Below are 22,612 nucleotides of genomic sequence, written 5' to 3' on the forward strand. Positions count from 1 at the left end.
GATGAGTACAAACATGCCAAATAAGCAATAGTATATTAAGATAAAAAAATAAAATTAAATACAGTGGTCTTCTAACCCATACAGGTTAGAAGAAGAGCAAAATAGAAAACTCTGTATGTGCTTGTGAACACGCACATCCACACTGAACTAAATAAGTATCATCAGGCTAGACAGCTAGCACTATTGCATAAATCCTCCCACACAAATATACATGAAGTCTATAGCAGCACAGCACAGTGAAGACACTGAGTAAACAGTCCTGTCCAGCTGTATGTGTCTCTCTGTGTTAGATCTATCTCCAAAGAACTGTTTGTTTTGCACCCAGAGTCTTAGAGAAAGTCTTTTTTTTCATGTCTATTTGATTACATAGTAGAAAAGAGAAGCCTACATTCACACTGCTTCACAGTACTTAAACTCATCTCCTGAAGGCTACATATGAGTAACATAAAGGATAACTCTGGTGTTTTTGAACCTGGGTCTTATTTTCCCACATTTTTGGGTGTAAATGATTAATAGGGACAAAAATCTTGTGCAGTACTGAGCAAGAATGGTATACTTGTCCAACAACATTATGGACAGGATTCCTACAGGGACAAACCTTTTTATTAAAAAGTAAGATCCTTTTTGTTTAACCAGAAACACTGCTGTATGTTGCTACCAGATTCCATTGACAAAAACAGTAATTCGATATAACCAGTGGAGTCCCACTGAGCACTTGTCTGAGCCCAGTCCTATCCTATATACTTTTTTCCTCATATGTAATTTGATGCTAATTTTACATGACAGACCATTCATGTACTGTATGTAGCTGTAGGGATTACCATGAACTATTTATTTAGTGTTTAGTATTTAAATACATATAGTATTACAACATGACAGTTATCTGTGTGTTTTCCTCAGGAAATCCTCTCTAGTCCTATTAATAATATTTTGAGAACTGGGCTGAGAGCTGTATGTGCATTTCCAAACCACAAGACTAATTAGACTTGGCACTTGTATTACAACAGAGAAAGGACCTGAATTATGGAGAGAGAAGAAAAAAGAGCAGGAACAATAGCGACCAAAAATGTCAGAACAAAAACCAAGATCTTAACAAGTGTGCAATATTGAAGCAAAAACAAAAAACTAAAGAAAGAAAGAAAAACAGAATCATATGAGTCATTGGGTTATGTCAGTCAGGTTACCTTGCAGCATTGCGATGTACGGCATGGCTGCTCTGTGAGGCGTGGCTGTGGTGATGAGGCGAGTCTCGCCTTGACAACACTGGGGACCTTGATGTAGTCCTGACCGGAACCTTTTATGATAAAGACAGTGACCAGCTCACACATACACACTTTGTGAGCACAAGTGTACTTGATAGTGCGGTGAATACACAAACATCTCTCAAAACCCCTTTTTATAGGGCTTTGCAGCATCATCACAACAAACCTCACTGGCACCATACATGTCCAGACACTATACCATATTACACCAGGCTATTTTAGCCAAATAACCCTATGAAACAATAACTTGGAGGCATTCAAGCTATGCTAGTGTGCAGTAGGTTCACAGCACACCAGAAATTGTTAACAAATTTGATAAAAGGTGACACCTGACAGTTTGATGGTAAATGGACTACTTATTCAGTGCTTTTCTAGTCGTATTGACCACTCAAAGCACTTTACACTACGTGTCACATTCACCCATTCACACACCGATGATACACACATCGGGGGCAACGTGGGGTTCAGTATCTTGCCCAAGGATACTTTGACATGGACTGGAGAAGCCAGGGATCGAACCGCTGACCTTACGATTAGTGGGCGACCCGCTCTACCTCCTGAGCCACAGCCGCCCCACACAGTGTACTATTACCTGCTTGCAGAATTAATCTGCCAATCAAGAGAATGCTTCTCAAAAATGCATACAAATCACGTGTTTTAGACAAGTCTCCCTCCATCAGCTGAACTTTTCATCTCTACCTACCACACTCAGAGCACCATGGTAAAACAAAACTATTACACCACTAGTCACGGGTCACACACATGCCAGTAGTCATACCCTTCATTCTGAGTCATGTATCAATTCAGAAAGCCAATGCAGAACATTTGCTAGCATCCAAAGTGCAGCACAACACAGCTGTGCACAACAGAACTCACCTCAGTCACTGCAGCCAGTATCACTGAGAGTAACATAAACAGCCATTATTTTTGCTTTTGCTTAGAAGTTTACGTCAAGGACAAAATGGAAAAGTATGGACTGATGTTCATTCCTTCCTTAGTAACATGGTTCTCCTGTATTTCAAGCCTGAAATGAGTCTTGTAACATCTACCATTGTTTACTTGATGCTCACGGAGACATCTATTTTGTATTGGAACTCTATGTACAATACAGTCTTGACAGGGTTGTGGTTCGGCTTGGCAGCAGTTCTGTTTATAACAGAGGGTTTCCTTTTCTGGAGGACAGATAACTTTGGCCCCGGACTAAATTTAGGTCTTTCTAACTTTTTTGATTTCTCACTGCCCTCATTTGTGGGTAGTGCCAAAAGCTTTCCAGTCTTTCCCTATACTTAGCCATAGCATCCAACGCCCTACACATTCAAGTGAAAAAAACTACTCTCTAAATGCAAAAGCCTCTCCTCCTTTGCTTATTTTTTCTCCCTCTGTAGTTATTTTTATGTACTTCTGTGGTCATACAGTGAAAAGCTAAATATGTCTGGTGAGGGAGGAAAAAGCAACATGAGGCAGAGATACAAATTATGTCAACATGTCCTGGTGTTCAACATTGTCTCCCTACCTGCATCTGAGTTATAACAGGGTCATAGAGCGCTGTGGTCATATTAACAGCATGCTACCTCTCTTTGTGTCAAATCCGTTTCACACCGCAAAGTGATGCTAACTTTCTCATGATATTCAGTAGGAACACATTCAGAGGAACACCAGATTTCCTCAGGACACCTAAGGTAGACACCGAATCTTGCATATGGGGAGAAAAATCATTTAAAGCTGCCCACCAACCTGCTAATTTCATAAACTTTTATGTTAATTTTATGTGGATTTAATTAAATCATTAGTAATTCCCCTACAAGCATTTCTGCGCCACATGAAAGGAAAATCCAATGAAAATGAATTCTTGATAGCAGAAAGAATCAGGCAGAAGATGAAAAGCTATTAATGTGATGGATAATGTAAGGATAATGACAGTTTGCTTTCTTGGGGATCAGGACGATTTTCCAATTCGGTCAGTTAACAGAAAATTGTGTCAAGTATCTAACTACTGCTGACAGGCTACACCAGGGGTCTTTCTTCCTGTCCTTACCCTGGGTGGGACCTCTTCTGAAGGGGCTGGTTCATGGGGTGAGGGCCTAGGCTGGGGGAGGGGCTGTGGGTCAATGCGTGCAGGCGTTGATGATGAGGAGGATGGTGATGAAGATGGAAGGTGATGGTGTTGGTGGGGTTCCTGGCTGTTGCGAAGGTGAAGTTTTTCAAAGCTAGGGGTGAGCGGCTCGCTGAAGGAGTGCGACCGCGACACAATGGGCGGGGTGGTAGTGGGGGAGTTCGATGCCACGCTGCCGCTGCTCTTTAAGGCAGCCAGAAGGGAGCGAACCTTACAGACAACAAAACAGAACACATTCGGGGAGGATGGGTCAGTCAGCATGCAGTGCACTCTGAAAAGGACAGGGGCTTCAGGGTATCCTTAGGAGTTTGTCAGATTGGAGCCATATGGGAGCCTAAAACTGTTTTTTGAGGAACCCCTCTGTAAAAGCCTCAAGACATTAAGACATAGACATTGAAGAATTACTGGCTTTATGTCATTCAAAATGAGTAAGTGTAAATTCTGCTCCTTTTTTGATAATATCCAACTGGTCACAAGCATAACATGACAAGATGTTATATTGCACCTCTCATTTAATTCTATTGGCTAACATGCTGTATCTTAAGTGTTTTGCGGACACATGTGATTTCAGCCCAGTAGTTGGTATGGATGAAAATTTAATTAAAATTAAATATATAAGACATGCATTTAATATCTCTGTGTCTTTAACCTCTACTGGTGAAGCCTTTTTGTTTTCAAATTGCATCCAATTCAGACTTCTTCTGTTCTGTTAAAGTGATGGAGGATGGAAGTATTACAGGTGAGGAGTAAGGTTACCCTCATGACTTTTACATAAAAGTGACTCTGAGACTTATTTAGATATGAGATCAAGTTGCTGTCATATTTATGCAACAAGTCTGAAAGTGGCGAGAGAGGTTCTTTGCTGTAACTTTTTTTCAGTCTTTGGTTCTGCACCCAGAGCACTTCTAATTAATATTCTAGACATGGAGTCAGGAATAATTTACAGGAACCAACTTACAGTCTGACCTGGTATGATATCATACTATCAGTGTTGAATACAAGAACCAAGGTTAGGAATGACTTCCTTAAGATATTTACTGGATCAGCTCAACACCAGATTTAATTTCTCAGTTTGGCTCCAACAAAAGAGGTGAAGATTACTAGTGACATCAGCTGTTGTAGTGTATGTTTGGAGATAAAAGTGACAATAAAAGCTGAAGATCTTTTTGCCCTGGTGGCAGATAGTTAAAATATATGGCTCCAAATCTTTAGAGCCCCTAAAGAACCCAGGTTTTTAGAGTGCAATGGGAGAAAAGAGGGAACACTCACATACAAATGTAGACACTGTACCTGTTGTCACTGAAGCTACACTTCAGGTGCAGCCTTACAAAGCTTTTAAAAAGACAGTAACAACAACAACAAGCACAGGTGGTAGATGGAGAGATGAAGCTGAGTGGATCCTGAGTCAAACAGGGGCAAGACTTTTATTGTTGGCTCGCTTTTCCATCTATGGATGAATTGGAACTTATATAGACAGGCACCTCAGTATATGTTCTGCTTTAAATTTAGTCTCCTACCCACTTTTCTTTAAACACTAAGTGAGACTGCACATTATGATGCCATTAATGTTTATGGTGCAATCTTGACTCTAACCAATTTTAGGACTCTGGAGGACTGAGCTTCACCAGTACTGACCATGAGGATGAATTGTATTAAAGAATAACTCTGTTATTTTTTAACGTGGACCTTATTTTCCCATGTTTTGGTGTGTAAATGATCAAGAATTTACATAAAAATCTCTGGAATCAGTGCAGTACGGAGCAAGAACATTGTGCCTGGCCACCGCAAACAGTGGGTCTAATGGGCAATTGTCTACCTCAAAGTAAGTCCACTAAAGTTCTTGTTTTTGCCACTGACAGCAAAACCATTGCTATATATTGCTACCAGACAAAAACAGTAATTTAACTTCGCTAAAGATTTTTTTGTCCCTGTCTATCATTTACACCCAAAAACATGGGAAAAATATAGGCTAAAAAATACAGAGTTTATCCTTTAACAAGGCCTGAACATAGGCTGGCAGGCAAACATACAATGAAGACAGAGCCACATACAGGTCATACAGCATGCACACATTCATTGTTGGGGCAAGACAGCTACTAACTTTGACGATGGACACTGCTGTCCACATTTTGTCTTAGTTTCTTTCACCTTAACAATGATATTCCCCTGATCTTAACCACATAGCTTTAGTAGTTTAAACTTAACCAGACCTCAGCCACAGAGATGTCAGATCAGTGAAAGCTCATTTTAGATGTTTTAGAACAGTCATTTAGACCTCAGAATGGACCCATCCGTGTTTGATTCAGTTCTCAGTAAATTAGTACGTTAAACTTGCAGTTAGACTTGCAGCTAACGAGAGAAAACGTATTAATCCACTTTTAACATTATGGCAAATGTTTAAGGCCGCACTAGTGAATTACATCATTACCCTGCCACCCCATTTTACCAAGTTACAACATCACTTCTGTATAATTTAATCTGAGTGACATATTCAAAACAGATTGACTTCACTGAACTGTGATTATTCATGCTTAGTGGGTTGAATCCTTTTGCTGGGAAGATGACTAATACTGTCTGAGTCACCCTGCTGCAAATCTGGGTTTCCATGAATTATGGATGTTTTTAATCACCAGCACACAATGAGGAGGTACAGTATCTGTAGCTGACGTGTACAAACCCCCATGTACCACCACACAAACATTCTCATGTTCACACAACACACACATATACACACTAATAAAGTGACTTTAATAACTACAGATTTGACAGGTGGGAGGACAACCTGTCAATCAAAGAGTTAGGCATGGGAGAGGAGTATATAATCAGGGTTGTGATCCTTTTGTTTTCATTCGTACAAAAAGTTTAGTTAAGAAACAGCCTTCTTTCAGATGACAAGAAAATACTTTTTTTCACAGGCAACCACTGGCTTTGTATTCTCATAAAAACAAGCTCTTCTGTTTGAAAATAAAAATGTGCACTAGCACAGTTTCACAATTTAGTTAGTTAAAATGGGGGAACTGAATTAGAATTGATGACAACCCTAAACTTGGAGAGTGTCTAGCGAAGGTCAACGCCAGCAGAAAGGTGGATCCATTATCCATGTGAAACAACCTAAAAGAGCTGAGCGAAAGGCATAATTCAGGAAGGAGGAAGTCATGGTAAAGCAGCAAAACTTCAAAATATCTACATAGGGGTAATTAAATAAATGTAAAGAGCAAAGACTTAAGTATGCTGGAATCACCTGAAAAAGAGAAGGTTTATGAAAGACTAAGATAAGAAAAAGTTTAAAGGCACAGGCAACATCTGGAGTCAGTGGAGAAAGGAGGTACTGCCACATGAAGGTGAAGCTATGAACAAGGCTGATACTCATGTTTTCCAGTTAACTTGCATTGAGAGAAATCCTGTTCAGAGTCTGTGATGCAGGCACAGTATGACAATATGACTTCAATTAGCACTTATAGCCTGCACCTCTATGTTAACTACTACACTACCAGTTCACTTATGCCTGCAGCATCTGTTACTTGTCCTCTCTCAAAAAATAATAAAGTGATCCACAGCTTTTGTTTTGAAAGCACAACAGGAGGTCTTAAGTTTGAAATATAAACATGAAAATGTCACAGCAGTCCCAGTGGTACAGTAAGGACAGTCAAGAAAAAATCTAGCTATTTGTCAGATCACAGTATGAACAGGATGGCAGGCATCATGTGACATACAAGCATGTCATTTGACTGTGTATGTTTACTTTATGATTTGAGGAGCTTGTAAGTCAGTCTCCCACTGCATCTCACAATCTATTCTGTCTGTTGTGAACACATAGACCCAGAGCAGAGGGCAGTAGAATGCTTGTTAAGTCAGGAACATGCAAAATCAGATTTACATTACTGTCAGCCTTAGTGTCTTGATCTATCCATTAAGCTACAACACAGCTAATTCCTGCTAGCAAAAATGCACTAGCAGACTTAAACTAGTGGCAAATTACTGACTTCATACCGACTCAAAATGCTGCCTGTGTACAACAGCTGTGAAGGCAAAAAAGATGGAATAATTCAAGGGAAGGGGGAGAGGTTTGTGGTTATTCTGGTTACCTGTGGCTCCACAGGGCGGTGCATGGCGGGTGCCTCTGATGCCGAGTTCCCGTTGGCATAGGAAGACTCGGAACGTGGTGGCACCGGAGGCTGCTGTGGTTTGGTCTGAGCTGACTGAGGAGAACCCTGGATGTTCTTCCGGTACCGCTCATCAGCCTAAGGAGGACACACATTCATATGAGGGACATGCACACAAGCAGCAGCATTAGCGGTGGTTTGAGAGTGCAGGTCAACATGTGTCAGTTCATAAAGAGCAGGGTAAGTGGATGGAAGCCATCAGACACTACGATTTGTTAGTTTCCTCCCACAGAGAAGAGATGATCTGTACTAGCAGTAGTATAAGACATTAGAAAGTCATGTGCTGATACAGGCACACCAGCAGTTATAACAAAGCACTTTCTAAATAGCAGCAAAGTTATTTTTGCCACAATATTCCCACATCCCTGCTAGTAGGACAACAGCACCATGACCAGCAAAGAGTGTCATGCATGAAAAAAACACTGACGGTGAAAACAGAAAGGTTAGGACACACGCCAAGGTCCAGATATATTGAGTGTTATTTAATCTTTGAAGTTAATTACCAGAAAGTCAAAATTAGTTTTGCAAAATAAGCTGCTTTTTAATGGAACTTTTGGAAACTAAAATAAATGTCTTAGCAATTAACTTGGCCATTACAATGGAACCTACTGACTTCTGCTAAAACGGCCAACTGTGTTACAGACACCTGCTGTTTACAGTCATTGAACACCAGTTTCATCATCCAACTGGGCTGAAAGATCACTTGAAAGAATTTAAATTTTGAGGAAATTCTTTCAAACATTTAGACATTTTTTTTTGAGTTGCCCCACAAAACCCCACCTGTCTCAGAGCAAATAAAAAAAAAACCTGCATGTGAATAGTATGTATAGTATCGTATGTCTCTCGCTTATTCCTCCACCACCAGGTGCTAAATGGCAACAGTGGGATGCCAAAAAGAGAGAGAGACAGGGAGTCATACTGAGGACTAATGAGGTGGCTCATTATTACAGTACCTTCATTAATACAGTGGCAAAGACAGTGAGGTTAATTAGAGGAGCAGTAGTGCCCTCATTGAGGAGGAAAAGCTGTTCAGGTACTTCAGCAAACTGCTGCTTTACAATGGTCAAATATTGGAGGTTATTTGACAGGCAAATGCTGTATTCTAAAAAAAATCACAGGAGGCATCGGTTGTCATTTTGAGAGGTGATTTTGTAGGGATAAGAGTTGGGTTTTTCATCAGGCCCCATAAATTCTCCAAAACTGACTCCTTGTCAGTGGAAGGCCCAAGAGGAATTCACGGATGGGATTTATTCAGCAATAACTTACCAACAATATGTGTTTGCCACTTAAGTCCAAAATAAATTTACCTGAACCAAATATATTATCTTAAATCTTAGTAGTCCCAAACTATACATTTCATGATATGAAACAAAGAAAAGAAAACTACTTGCTTGCTTGCTTTTATAGGCTTCAAACAAAATATATGTATTCTTTTTCTGTATCTTTTGATTAACCTGGCTAACCCTTCTGAATTTAAGCACTCAATTAAGCTCTGAAACTTGCAGTTGTTTACCTTTGCCAATTAGTCCAGTTGCAAGTAATTAGCATGTAAATTCTTGAGTTATGGCCAAAAATGTGTTTTGTGAGATCACAGTGACTTTGACATTTGACCATCAAAATGCAATCAGTTCATCTGAGTCAAAGTGAATGTTTGTGCCAAATTTGGAGAAGACATTCTATATGATATCACATTCAACAGGCCAAAAACATTAGTGAGGTCAGAGCGGCCTTGACCTTTGACCACCAAAATCTATCAGTTCATCCTTGAATGAATGTTTGCCAGATTTCAAGTAATTCCCTCAAATGGGATGGCGGGATGGATGGATGGATGGATGGATGGATGGATGGATGGATGGATGGATGGATGGATAGATGGATGGATAGATGGATGGATGAGCAGATGGAAAACCTATAAACGTAATGCCTCTGGCTATGGCTGTCCCCGGCAAGGAGGGATTAAAACATTTATTTATTTATCAACTATTTATATGTCATTACTATTAAGGGGGAACTGAGCATGAGAGGGTTACCTAACATGTTGACTATGCTATTCAAAAACTGTACAGTTTGTGAGGCTTTAGAGTCTTCAGATTTTTTTTTACTGCATCTCCTGCGAAATTCTTCACAGAATTTGCAGAAATAGCCATGATTTTGATGAATGCAGTTCTCCACAAAGCATTCATTAAAAGGTAAATAGAGAGAGGGCCACCCAGTTTGTCCAAGTGACTTAGGAGTTTTGAAAGACGTATTAATACATTCCTAGTCACGTAGCTCTTCTACAAAGCATCCATACATCCCACACCAGCAACTAGCCATGGCTATGTACACACAGCACACCCAAAGCAGTGGGAGTGAGTACACACAAGCAAAAGAAAGCATTCTACAGTAGTCAGTGTGATGGCGTCGTGCTGCAAGGGTTCACCTCTCTGACTGTCTCAGAGTCAGGAGCGGGGCCTTGGAGGTCAGTGACAGGTAGCTTGTTGTCTGTAGTTTTCTCCAGACTGTGAGTTTGACTGGACCGTGTCTTCTCAAAGTCAATGTTCTGTGGTTGCATTGCTGTATCCAGGCCAGGGCACTGCGGGGACTTTTCCCTTTCAGGTTCAAGGTTCTGTGAGGGTTTGGTGCTCTGTTGCTGGGCTGTTTTGCTACTGTCCAGGTTCTGGTTTTGCTGGAGGGACAGCAGGTAGGCCTGCTCCTGCTGCAGCTGTCTCTGGAGCTTCTGTGCTTGACGCTGTTCCTCAAGCTCCCGCCATTTATACTCCTGAGTACAGGGAGGGTCAAACTGAACCAAAACTGTTTCCACAACATTGTGTTTTTTAATACTTTATTCCTTTAGTGCCCCTTAAGTGATGCCTCAGACCCTTTAACTCATACTTTAACCTCCAAACATTCATACCTATGGGAAATTTAGAGTCTCAAGTCCACCTGAGACCAAACCATATTCAATGTTCTGTTCCATAGTACAGCTCTTATTCAAGATCTTTGATGTGGTCAACCAACTGGTGAGCTGCCAGCTGTAAATTGAGGCTTAAGCATTGTATGAGAATTATTAGGGTGTGGCAGTGGCCTCAGAGAAAGGAAAGGGTCATGTATTTTTGCTGAAAGGGGGGTAGTCTGATTGTTTGGGAAGAGTAGGGGAGAGCCTACTTTTTCCATGCCCTAGATTTATATTTAATTTCTTCTCTTTCTTCCAAATTAACCCTTAAAAAGCAACAATAATGCCTCAGGTCTTTATTTTCTAGCAGCTAGCAGGACCACTATAGCAGTTTGTAGAAACTGATATAACTGATGAGAATTTTTTTGTAGTTGTTATGTATGTTATTTGTCGTTGTGTAAACTCTCTAGAGAGCATGCCATTTTTTACTAGTCAACAGTTGCACAAGTTAAATGCATCATAAAGAGTAAAATTCTAATACAATGCATACTCAGGACTACACAGCTTCCTTTACTAAGGCATACATAGGCACTGAGGCATAAGTATTAGTTTGTTTTTTTTTAGTTTGAAATCAGATTTGAGTCGACAAATTAGAGGGGACGGTATAGGAGTCTTTTTCTAAGTTAAGCCCCCTCCCCCCAAAAAGGGAAACTTTACTCAACCAACTGAGGGCACACTGAGGCTGTGGTTAGCACTGTTGCCTCACAGCAAGAAGGTTCCTGTTTGCTTTGGGGCTTTTCTGTGTGGAGTTTGCATGTTCTTCCTTTTCCTGTGGGTATTCCAGCTTCCTCCCACAGTCCAAAGACATGCATTAAATTAAATTTCCCATGAATCTGAACATGATCAGTTGTTTGCCTCTATATGTTGGCCCTGTGACAGACTAGCAAACTGTCCAGAGTGTACCCAACCTCTTGCCCACTGTCAGCTGGGATTGGTTCCAGCCTCCCTGTGACCCTCAAAAGATAAGCGGGGTTAATGGGTGAACAAATAAACCAACTGATGCAACAGTAAGCTTCAGGGACAAATGTCTAATGTGTCCAACTGCACATCTGTTAGAGCAGTTAACTTTGGCCAAAAGCAATTAAACTGCAGAGCTATTTAAACAGTAATGATTTTTAGGAGTTCTGATACTTATGCCCATTCACCAGGGGTTGCATTCATATATTGAGCGAGACATTCTTAAATCAAAAGTATAAAATATTTCTAAGTCTTTTCAAAGCAAATGTTCTAATACTTCCGAGCAGCTCTAACAGTATATGCAAGTGTGATAGCCAATAATGATGTAAGTTTTTCATATGGAATTTTATGAATGGTGACAGAGTAGGAACCGGAGAGCACAGCCAATGATAAAGTGATGGTGTGAAGCCTGGAAGTGGGGATATTACTGGTCATATCCTTTCATTATATGCATGTCCTCTGTAATCCCCAGAGGAGCAGAATCCTTTAAAAATGAAAAACATCAAGTCATACAAACCCTCTGTTCCTGTTGGATGACTAGTTTCCTGCTCATGACATCACCATCACTAAGGGCCCTGTAAACATCCCAACTTCCCCAGCAAAAATCTAAGACTTATTATGTCTTGACCTTAACTGTTAATGAATCCCCTCAGATCTACAAAAATCATAAGTTAGTTCCAAAAACCTGATTTAGTTTAGATTTGAAGGAAAACAGGAACAGGAAAGTTTGTGTAACGGAGGAATAATAAGTACCTGCATTATGAAATTTAATAACCTGGGAGTTGTGGAAACATTAAAAGTAACCACTGGGATACAGAAACAGATGGAAATAACATTAAGGAAACATTGATTTAGAGAGGCAGGGGGAAATGAAGGATCTATTTGAAGAAAGACATGGGGAGTGAGAGTAGGAAGGACAGTAGGGATAAGAAGTTTCTATATTTTTAAAGGAAAAAAATTACTTCAAATATAAATGTGATTTTCCAGGTTTAGACAGGGTGGCTAAACACTCACCAGCAGCATGGCCTGTTCATGAAGCAGCTGCTGCTGCAGGATCTCCAGGTGCCTCTGCTCCTCCTCCAACTGGCGACGGATGTACTCCTGTCAATTAAACACAGCCCAAGAGTTCAGCATCAGAAAATAAAACATTTAATTTCCACACATTATTTTTAAATTTAAATGTGGTAACAATAAACAACCAATTCTCACAATATAAAAAATAAACAAACAAACAAACAAAAAACATTAAAAACTGAACAATTTTTAAAACAAAAACAAAAAAAGGGTTGTATTTGAAGTATATTCAAAAGTATCGTAAATCCCTCTAAAAACATCTGAATTCCAAAGATATAATTTTGAAAATATCTTGTACGTATGTTTTTTCTCCATGTTTTTTTAGCTCTTACCTGTTCTCGGTCGGCCCTCCTCTTTTCTTCCTCAGCCCTCCTACGCTCTTCCTCCTCTTTTCGGCGTCGCTCCATTTCTTCAATGCGTCTCTTCTCCTCCTGCTCACGCCGGCGTTGCTCACGCTCCTGCTGCCTCCTCATCTCACGCTCACGACGTTGTTGCTGCAGGTGGACATGGGAGACAAAGCTCAGAGTTCATGTTTTCTGTCATGAGTCATTATTATTATTTTGATTTTCACTGACAAGTGGTACAAAAGTAGATCTTTAACTGTGTGAACTACATGCAACTTTTGTTAGAACACAACTGTGATTTGTTGTAGTTATAAGGTAAATCCTACATCATTCACCTAATATATAACCTTTGGGTGCATGTCTGTGCAGCGTTGATATAAACAAGATGCATATTGCCTAAGTGGAGTAACCAAGACATTATTGATCATGGTCACCTCCATTTACAGTTTGTGTCATGAGGGCATGTTATTATTTTCGTTTGCGTGGAGGGCAAGTGTTAATTATGACATTATGACTAACTGATTTAAATTGGCTTGATTAATCGACTTCAAAAAGTAATTAAAATGCCCATCCCTAGTATTTACTGCTACTTCCAAAATGGCAGAAACCAACTTCCAGCAAGTTTCTATGCTGAGATCAGACATTGCTCTAAGTAATCCAAGAGGCCCATTTTTTTCTGAGATTTTTGACATGACATTATTAATCCTAAAATGATCAGTCAAATTCATTAGTCAATTAAGCAATGAAAGTTGGACGACAACAGAACATCCTTTAATTAACTTTGCTTACAATCTAAAGATGTCCACTTTGGTATATAGTGAGGCATATAGATTCATTTTGAGCGCTATATTCTAAGTTTTTAAAACACAGAACATTCAAGCCCATCCGTTCAAGGATATATGCTGTTGTCTTCAAATCCAAATCCATGATTTTCAAGGCTAGACTAATGTTGCTTAAACCAGAATTAGGACTTTAACAACCCTTCAGATAGTCCAAACTATGATGTCTCTTCTTTGGATGGTTTTTAGTCTGCGGCACATGTGTCTGTATTTACCGGTCTGAGTGGAGAAAATATAAATAAATACAGACACTGGATGAGCTGAAGTGACATGAAAGAAGTTAAAATGTCAACATTTCAAGCACTGCATTAAGACTTAATCATTTAATCAGAGAAACAGTTTAAGTCTGACAGGCACTTATCCAGCACTTGGTTCTACTACTAAGCAGACAGATGAAGCAATTACACTGATTTCTGTCTGTCACTGTGTTATGAAAAGGTGCAGTGAAAGCTGCGGGACATGAGTTGTGGCTTTGGTATCTTTGGATCCACAGGAGGTAATCTATCAAAACAGGAGAGCACATGTACAGTGGTATTTCTCTGACATGGCCTGGGTTCAACCCTGGCTTCTACTACTTGATTCTTACACAAGCACTGGTCATGAATCAAAACCAGAGCCTCGAGCTGTGACTGTTTTGGGAAAACATGAGCAGAAATAAAACTTTTTCTCTCTCTCTTACACAGATGCTTTGCACCTTTGAGGTGAATTAACATCTACCCACTGTCTGTTTGAGCATGCTTAAATGTGCCGACAGTCACAGCACTCTTGTCTCATTTCAAATTTCCTAATTTCCCATGTATTTATTTCTTTGTCAGTCCCTCTTACGGTATTTGGTCTGTCTCTCTTCCTTTCCTCTCAGAGAATTTGGTTCAGTCTGCTTCTGTCCAAATTTCTAATCATCTCTCCTCATCTCTCTTCCTCGCTCCATCTCCCTCTCTACTCTATCACTATACATTTTTTACTTTCCTCTAAGAGAAGTGAAGAGGAAATGTACTTCACACAGCTCACACAGACACTAATATAAATGGACCACAGCTTAAAGAGATAAAGGATAATTACAAAAAGGGTCTTCAAACTTGTCTTCTGGGGACACCAATTCATTTTTCTTCACTGCAGCCTAAAAATGATTTCGGGGCCTATTATATTAAATGATTGATCAAAAATCTAACCACTAACCTCCAAGTCAAAAGTCACTAATCTTATTACACAAAGATAATGTACACATATACTTGTATAAACTGCACTAGACTATCTGACCCTTTGGCTTCTCACACTATCATCAGCTATATAAACAACTTGAGAACAGAGTGGAGTTTAAGTGTTACCAAAGTCTGTTACCGGTTACCAGAAATATTTTTGTGAGGGACAGTTATTTCCTTCTGTAGAAATAATTCCTATGAAAAGACAGTGTGTTGTGAGATTATCCGGAGTAATACTGATTCTGGAAAGAGATCTGGTGCTGACTTTTTAAACTGAGTTGTTGATGGTGTAAGCATCATAAACAAAATTCAGGCATTCAATTTACAGTGACATTAAACAAAGAAATGTTTGGCACTTTTTTCTGGTTAATGACTTTAAAATAATTAATCAATCATCAGACACTGTTTTGATCACACTTTATAAAGTGTTTTTATGTATGTAGACTAAAGATGAGGTCTGTATTTACTGTTGCCTCTATTTATTATGCATTTTATTTTATTGAAATTCAACACCTGTCTTGACTTCCATCAGGATTTATCAGAGCAGCAGAAGTGTACTCATGTTTTGGAAGTTCCCTTTACCTGGGCCTAAGTACAGTAGCTTGTCATACATCCACAATACATCGATCTTCTGTGATGTATTTCTTTTTTCCTGCATCAAATCCCCTCTCAGTGTTAAAATAGTGATCTCATTCACTCAAAGGAGACTCTCCTGCTTGTTGAGGATGCATGCAGGAAGCATCATGAATAACTTAAGTCCTTCTCTGGAGTATGATTATTTTTAGTCCTAATCTGCGTTCAGTGCTACACTTGGGAGAGATCCCATGATGCTTGATTAATAATATATATACTTCAGATATGGTTTTCAATTAAACAGGTGACTGTTCAAGCAAAGTTTGAATTTCTTATAAACTGGTTTAGGTAGTTCCGGGCATCACTCCTTTGGATTTCGCAAACATTTGTCTGTGCATTTTAATTACTTAGAGGGAGGAGGCAACCCTTACAGACAGCACTTGGGCAAGTAATAGGAGTTATGGGATGGGATTTTTTTTTTTAATCTCAACCAATTTAACAACTAAATAACACACTATATGACTGATGTAATTTTAACATCCATCTCTGTTTTCCAAAAATTAGTGGTTTTTATGATTCTGTTCTAGTGTCACCACATCCCCAGCAATCGCCGCAATTAAGCTGATGTGTCAAAATGATCATAACCCATAAAAATTGAAGATTAAACTTGTAAAGAAAACAGATTATATTCGAAAGGGTAACCAGCATTTCTTCTATTTACATAGTCTGACCACAGAAGATTCTTCGACTTAATCTTTCTTCTCCATTACACTGATATTAACAAAAGTCATATTAAGATTTATTCAACTTGAGTTATTAAAGTAATCTACGAAGCCTATGTGCTCACCTCCTCCAGCCGTCTTCTCTGCTCCTTCTGCTGCTCGATACGTTTCTGCCTCTCAGCCAGTAGTTGGCGTTTATACTCCTCCTGCTCGCGGAGCTGCTGTTCCTGGAGGAGCTGTTGGCGGCGCAGAGCCTCTGAACGCTCCTTGTTCTCCTGCTGCAGCCGGATGAAGTCACGGCGCAAGGTCGACTCACCCGGCACGTTGACTATGGAGCTACAGCGGTAGGACGAGGTAATAAAAGTTTTTTTAGTTTAGGATACAAATGTAATCGTTTGACTACCCCATGTAAGGATACTAAGAAGCTAATACGTTAGTGGCATCACTTGTAATGTATGCGCTTTTTTCCCTTTCATTTTCCCCTTCTTTGTTATTTTTGTGATAAAATATTGAAGTATTTATTAATCTATTTATTTATTCTATTTTTATTATTCTATTTTTGTTCTGAATGGTAGTGATTACTATAACGCTATTGTTACCTTGGCTCTCCTTCTTGCTCAGATGCTTCTTCCTCTTCTTCTTCACTGCCACTGTATTCATACTCTGTCTCATCTGTGGAAAGCAGGGAAAAATAATGGAAAACAGCTAATTAAAAGTCATTAAAATGACTACACCATGTATGTAAAGGTCACTGTGGGAAACTTTGAATGAAATAGGGAAATTAACCATGTTTAAATGTTTCCTTTTTAAATCCTCATATTATGACCTTTCTAACACTGGAAAACACATTTATATAGTATGTGTTTGTCTGTGAGTTTAGTTTTGTCTCATATTGACAAATTTCAGATGGTTTAGACAGGAGCTGTTGTTATTTACAGAATCAAGCTACCTATGAATTTCAGCAAACACAAAAGACAGCAACAAATCTTTCTCCTGAACTCACCCTTTTCACCCCTCTTCTTCTTGGTTCGGTCGATATGGTCTTTGAGCTGGATGCGGACCTGCCTCTCATTGGGCTGGTCCCGGATGAAGGGGTGTTTCAGCAGCTGCTCAGTTGGGGGGCGCTGGGTGTAATTCTTCACCAGGCAGCCCTCAATGAAGCTGAAGAACTTTTTCGACCTATTAAAATTAAGTTTAAGTTAGGTACTGAGTTGAGATGTGTATTTGAAATTCAGGCAGATGTTTATTTGTTAAGATGGGAGATACTTTTGAGAAAGAGAATAAAGATTAAAAACTTAGCCCACCATTTTTTGGACTTGAGTCGAGGAGGAGGGTTTCTGGGAATGAGGAACAGGGCTCTCATTGGATGCATGTCACACAGTGCTGGAGGAAACAAAAAAGAGGTGATCAGTGAGAGCCAAAAACACACAGAGAAGTCATACATTTCAGACTAAATTTTAAAGAAACTTTTTGTGTATTCATGATGCCATCTGAATAGGAAGGTGAAGGTTAAAGAGAAAGTTAAACTTAATAGTCATTAGGGTTTTTTAGTATTGGGCTGAAGGTTAAATGTTATGTTGATGTAAAAAAAAAAAAAAAGACATGTTATTGTAAAATTAAGTGTGGTACTTTGGTATAAACAAATCATTAAGTTAATGTAACCATACTTACGTGGTGCTCCCTCAGCCATCTCTATGGCTGTGATTCCACAGGACCACAGGTCACTCTGGAGGACAGAGAATAAGATTAATGCAGTGAGTTTGTGTGCACATGTGCATGCATGTTTCTCACATTTATACAAGTGTCTATTCCTACCAAGGAAGTAATTTCAGTTCTTTAAAGAATAGTCTCAAACTCTTATACCAAACTCTGATTTCTGACACTTGCCAGGCTACTCTACAGATGGCAGTAGAAGTCTCAGCCACATAGATTTCAAAAGCAGTTCAAGAAAACCTTTAATTATGTGCCTGTGGAAAAATCTGTGAGGCTACAGATACTTTTTTTGAAAATCTACTTCACCTTAAATTGCCTTGTAATCTCTTCCTACCATCCAGTCCATGCTATACTGTACAAGAGCAGATCTAGTTTTTGTTCTTACCCTGTAGTCATAGGTAGCATCCGGGTTTTCATCACAAGCAATAACCTCTGGAGCCATCCAATAAGGAGTCCCAATGAAGGTGTTCCTCCGGCCTACTGTCCGGTCCAGCTGAGCACTCACACCAAAGTCCACTGGGAAAAACAAAAATAAAATAAAAACTGGTTACAACTGGTTCAGAATATTTTCCTTCAGGGAGTGTTGTGTGCGTGTTTATATGTTTGAACTTGTGTCAGTAAACTGATAAAGTATAAAAATGAAATTGTCTAGTAAGTTTGGGAACATAGTGACAGTGCTCAACTTGTGGATTATATATTACGTTTGAAGTCAAGTTTCAAACACTGAATATGAGAACCCTAAACATTTCATTGTAACACTTCAGATCCTGTGTGAAAGCAGATTAACACTGTTAGAGGGATCATTTAAATTTCAGCCTTTAGGCTAAATAAAAGATTCAGTCTCTCTCCCTGGGACACTTCCTAATTGAAATTTTACTCATTGCCACGTTGAAACCACCACACTCAAGTATCAAGACTGTCCGTGTTGGTTCTTGACTCAGAGTGTAAAGGTCAAGATGCTGCTGTGATTCAAAGCTCTGTCTTGCCTCCTGTTTAAATTCCAAAGTGTTTATTGTCACCACCGTGGAGACACAAGATTTATACTGTGTGTCAGAGGATAGTCACAAAGAGTAACATGATTACAAATTTTATTTATTTAGAGAAATAACAAGAGAGAATAAAAGGGCTATTTTGATGTAGTGGTTTTAAAATAAAACATCATGCTTGATGACTAGTTTAAATGTTGGAAAGGCTGAAAAAGCAGCTGAGCCAATCAGTTATCTGTTGGTGGGATTATGAATGGTAGGATCATCTTCCGTGTCACAGCAAGGAAGTAAAAGAGAAAACGCAGCGAAAATGGTAACAAACATGACTGAGAGTGATGCAACTCTACACTTACAGGAAAAAAATCACATACATGATGCTACAAAACATAGACTGAAAACATTTAAAAATTAAATATCAGTCAGACTATCACATTAAATTAGAGGAGCCAGATTCCAGAACCTTATTTATGAGGTCAAACAATGTCTAATCCAGCAAATTAGGAATTTGATTCTTTAATAAATAACCTACAATTTATTTTAACTGTGTATCATTAAGAAAAACATAATAACATTGAAATGAGGGCTGTGAAAACTGATCAGTAGTGAGGTGCAGGCAGGCACACTTGGAGCACCTGCTAGAGGAGTGGGTATTCCACCTGCCAGCTGGAGCACCTGTCCTGAATCAGGTTAAAGTGTGTCTGCTTGCTAACAGACAGCCACAGAGAGGTGCAATTTTCTCCAGCTGCTCAATCAGAGTAATCAAATTTCTTCCTTTTTTGAGTTATGACTATCAATATGGCTCTTTTTGTGTCATTAAATAGATATACTGTGTTGTTGTGGTTCTGTGAAAAGATAGATAGACGGTGCTATTTTCTAATAAAGTTACATGAATGCAAAGCTTTGTGCCAGCAACTGAATGTTTCACATCGATTTGACTTTTATACAGGCCTACAACTGTGCAATCATGTGAAACATTATAAAACAACAGTGGTAATGAAAAAGCCCAAGTTGGCACAAGTATGGCGCTGACTCAAGTCTGGTACTGCAGTATTTTTTCATCATCCAAACCTCAGTGCACCCTGCGCTCCTGCTCTGCAGACCCAATCTGGACCTACACAATTCAACCAAAGTAAAACCAACACATACCCAGTTTCACCTCAGCATTCTCAGTCAGCAACACATTTTGTCCCTTGATGTCACGGTGGATGACATGATGGGCATGCAGGTGAGCTAATCCCTGTGGAGATAAATGGAAAAAAAACATTATTACATACATGCAGCTTCACAGAGCAGTTATGCCAAGAAAGGCAAAATACAAACAATGGACTCTATCAAGGACAGAAAATTTTAATTTGGCAACAGGACTGTCAAAATAACACTGATGGACAAATAAATGTTTTATTTTCTATTTGAAAGGTACAACTTAATACAATTCAAAGACAAATGGTAAATGGACTGCATTTATATGTGTTTTTCTAGTCATATTTACCACTCAAAGTGCTTCACACTACAGATCACATTCACCCATTCACACACACATTCATACAGAACTTGTTCTATATATATATATATATGCACACACATTCATACTCCGATGCTACATTGGGGGCAATTTGGGGTTCAGTATCTTGCCCAAGGATACTTCGGCACGCTGGAATGGAAAAGCCGGGGATCAAACCACTGACCTCCCAGTTGGTGGACAACCGCTCTATCTCCTGAGCCACGGCCGCCCTCAAGATGGGAAAATTGTAGGAGCATTGCAATCTGTACCAATATAGGTCACTGATATTCAAACACTACTAACTCCACTTTTAGAAGTGACCAAGACAACAAAAAGACAGTGGTAGAGATTCCACTGCCTTTGATTGTGTCCTGAGACCCATTTTGTCCAGTTAATCAGCTATAATCCTTAATCCAATAAGTGCCAACCATACACATTCTGCAGTGAAGTAAGTGGTTAACAATAAAGAACTGACCCTGAGAATCTCTCTGGAGATGTAGGCAATCCAGTCCTCCTTCAGTGAGTTGCCTTTTGTGTTCTTTACCAGATCCGTGATGGAACCAGCACCGCAGAACTCCATCACCAGCTGGAGAAGAGAGGACAGAAGACTTTGAGAAGACTGTGGGCATTTAGGCAAACACATGCGTCTTCATTTTACTTGGAAAACAGTCAGTCTCTATTAGCTTATACTTAGTATTTTCCATTTCCAGATCTGAATGCAAACTGATGTACGGTATCTGGTAACAGGAAATGGTAGGAGCAGTATAAGGTCGATGGAAAAATCACCTCCAACCTTGTGTAGTGATTGGAAACAGTGGGGCTAATGGGAGAAGTGGTCTTCATGTGGGAAAAACAAGGGCATGTACAAAAACCCCTGGTGTAAGACAAATACATCCAGTCATCATACATACAGTGTCTTCAACAGGTGATTTGCAAGGACTAATACTCATCACTGCTTAGTTGAGGAACTTCCTCTATGCAGCTCAGTGGCTGGTTAAAAGAATATCATGAAGTTAGTAAGACTATTTTATATATCTATACATATCATCATCCACAGTCTATATATCTATAATAAATCATCTATTGTTCATTGCAGTGCAAGTTTTTAAGGGTGGGATTTTCCTGACAGTTTATTCATTCAATTTAAATTTAATCCACAATATGAACTCACATATAAAACAATATAAATGCATAAATCCAACTGTTCCACTGCTATGCTTCACATGAGACAAAACTCATTGTATAATTATAATTGTATAATTATAATACAACATGATCATATCATGATGTGATTCCAGTTAATAATAATACTACAGACTATAGGGCTAGGCAATATAATGTTTATATTTAAAGGGAATATAAAAATATGAACAAATAATATTTATCACTGTCAAGTAGTCATGATATAAGCAGAATGATCTATTGTGATATTAACGGTTATAAACAATAATGAATTCCAGAAACAAACACCTCCCCTAACTTGCTTTTCAACTGTGATTATTTTCAAATTATCACAAAACTTGTCATGAATTGTGTCTTAAAGGTAAATGTGTTACAAACACACAATCCTGTCCTCTTCAGAAGACAGTAGAGTTAATGATGATCAATGCAGACAATGAACATAATGAAAGTGACACTTATACTCTCACTCTCCCTCTCACATACACACATACACACATACAGCAGACAGCATGAAGCCATAACAGTGGGGGCAGTGAAGTGGTCATGGAAGCAGCTGTAAAAACAAATACAGGGCCATGTTGTGAAGTGAGAGGGAGATCTCTTCTGTCTAGCATTGGCAGAGCTGCGGGGTCATAAAACAAGGTACTCCTACCTTTAACAAACAAGCTGCTATAAATCTCTCCTGCTGCTATTCTCCTCTTCCTTTTTTTTTTGTTCATTCCTACTACAGATCTGTTCATGATATTAATCTAAATATCCAAAAATTCATTCTAACATAAACCTTTTTTTTTTAAAATAAAATCTGGTTTAATTAAAATCATTGATCAGGATTAGTTGAATGACCGCTGTACTAAGTTTAAGTCAACTTAACTTAAAACACTTCATTATTGATGGTTGAAATAAACTCACCCATAGCTGATCATCGTGGCCTGGTGGACTTTTTTTGATGAAGGCTCCATAGTAGGTGGCTATGTTTCTGTGGTGGGAGTACTTCTTCAGCATGTTGATTTCCAACTTAATTTCCTCCTCTTCATCCTATAAGAGAGAGA

At 39.1% G+C, this 22,612-nt stretch overlaps 1 protein-coding gene across 9 annotated transcripts in view; it reads right to left on the bottom strand.

Annotated features, from left to right (window-relative positions):
* Window positions 1–22,612, bottom strand: part of LOC108897085 (mitogen-activated protein kinase kinase kinase kinase 4) — a 92,913-nt gene that overhangs the window by 13,979 nt on the left and 56,322 nt on the right. For 4 of the 9 annotated variants that reach the window (XM_051069639.1, XM_018696509.2, XM_018696501.2 and 1 more), the window contains exons 4-18: window positions 22,473–22,598; window positions 20,857–20,967; window positions 20,027–20,117; window positions 18,280–18,410; window positions 17,853–17,907; window positions 17,486–17,564; window positions 17,185–17,360; window positions 16,781–16,853; window positions 16,307–16,517; window positions 12,837–12,998; window positions 12,445–12,531; window positions 9,961–10,299; window positions 7,461–7,616; window positions 3,298–3,585; window positions 1,185–1,294 (exon numbers count right to left, since the gene is read on the bottom strand). In XM_051069639.1, the coding sequence (XP_050925596.1) occupies window positions 1,185–1,294; window positions 3,298–3,585; window positions 7,461–7,616; window positions 9,961–10,299; window positions 12,445–12,531; window positions 12,837–12,998; window positions 16,307–16,517; window positions 16,781–16,853; window positions 17,185–17,360; window positions 17,486–17,564; window positions 17,853–17,907; window positions 18,280–18,410; window positions 20,027–20,117; window positions 20,857–20,967; window positions 22,473–22,598 (2,195 nt within the window). The remainder of the gene's footprint in view (window positions 1–1,184; window positions 1,295–3,297; window positions 3,586–7,460; window positions 7,617–9,960; window positions 10,300–12,444; window positions 12,532–12,836; window positions 12,999–16,306; window positions 16,518–16,780; window positions 16,854–17,184; window positions 17,361–17,485; window positions 17,565–17,852; window positions 17,908–18,279; window positions 18,411–20,026; window positions 20,118–20,856; window positions 20,968–22,472; window positions 22,599–22,612) is intronic. The other 5 variants (XM_051069684.1, XM_051069609.1, XM_018696511.2 and 2 more) reach the window with 4 other exon arrangements.

Source organism: Lates calcarifer, linkage group LG1 (assembly GCF_001640805.2).
Source record: "Lates calcarifer isolate ASB-BC8 linkage group LG1, TLL_Latcal_v3, whole genome shotgun sequence".
Lineage (NCBI taxonomy): Eukaryota > Metazoa > Chordata > Actinopteri > Centropomidae > Lates > Lates calcarifer.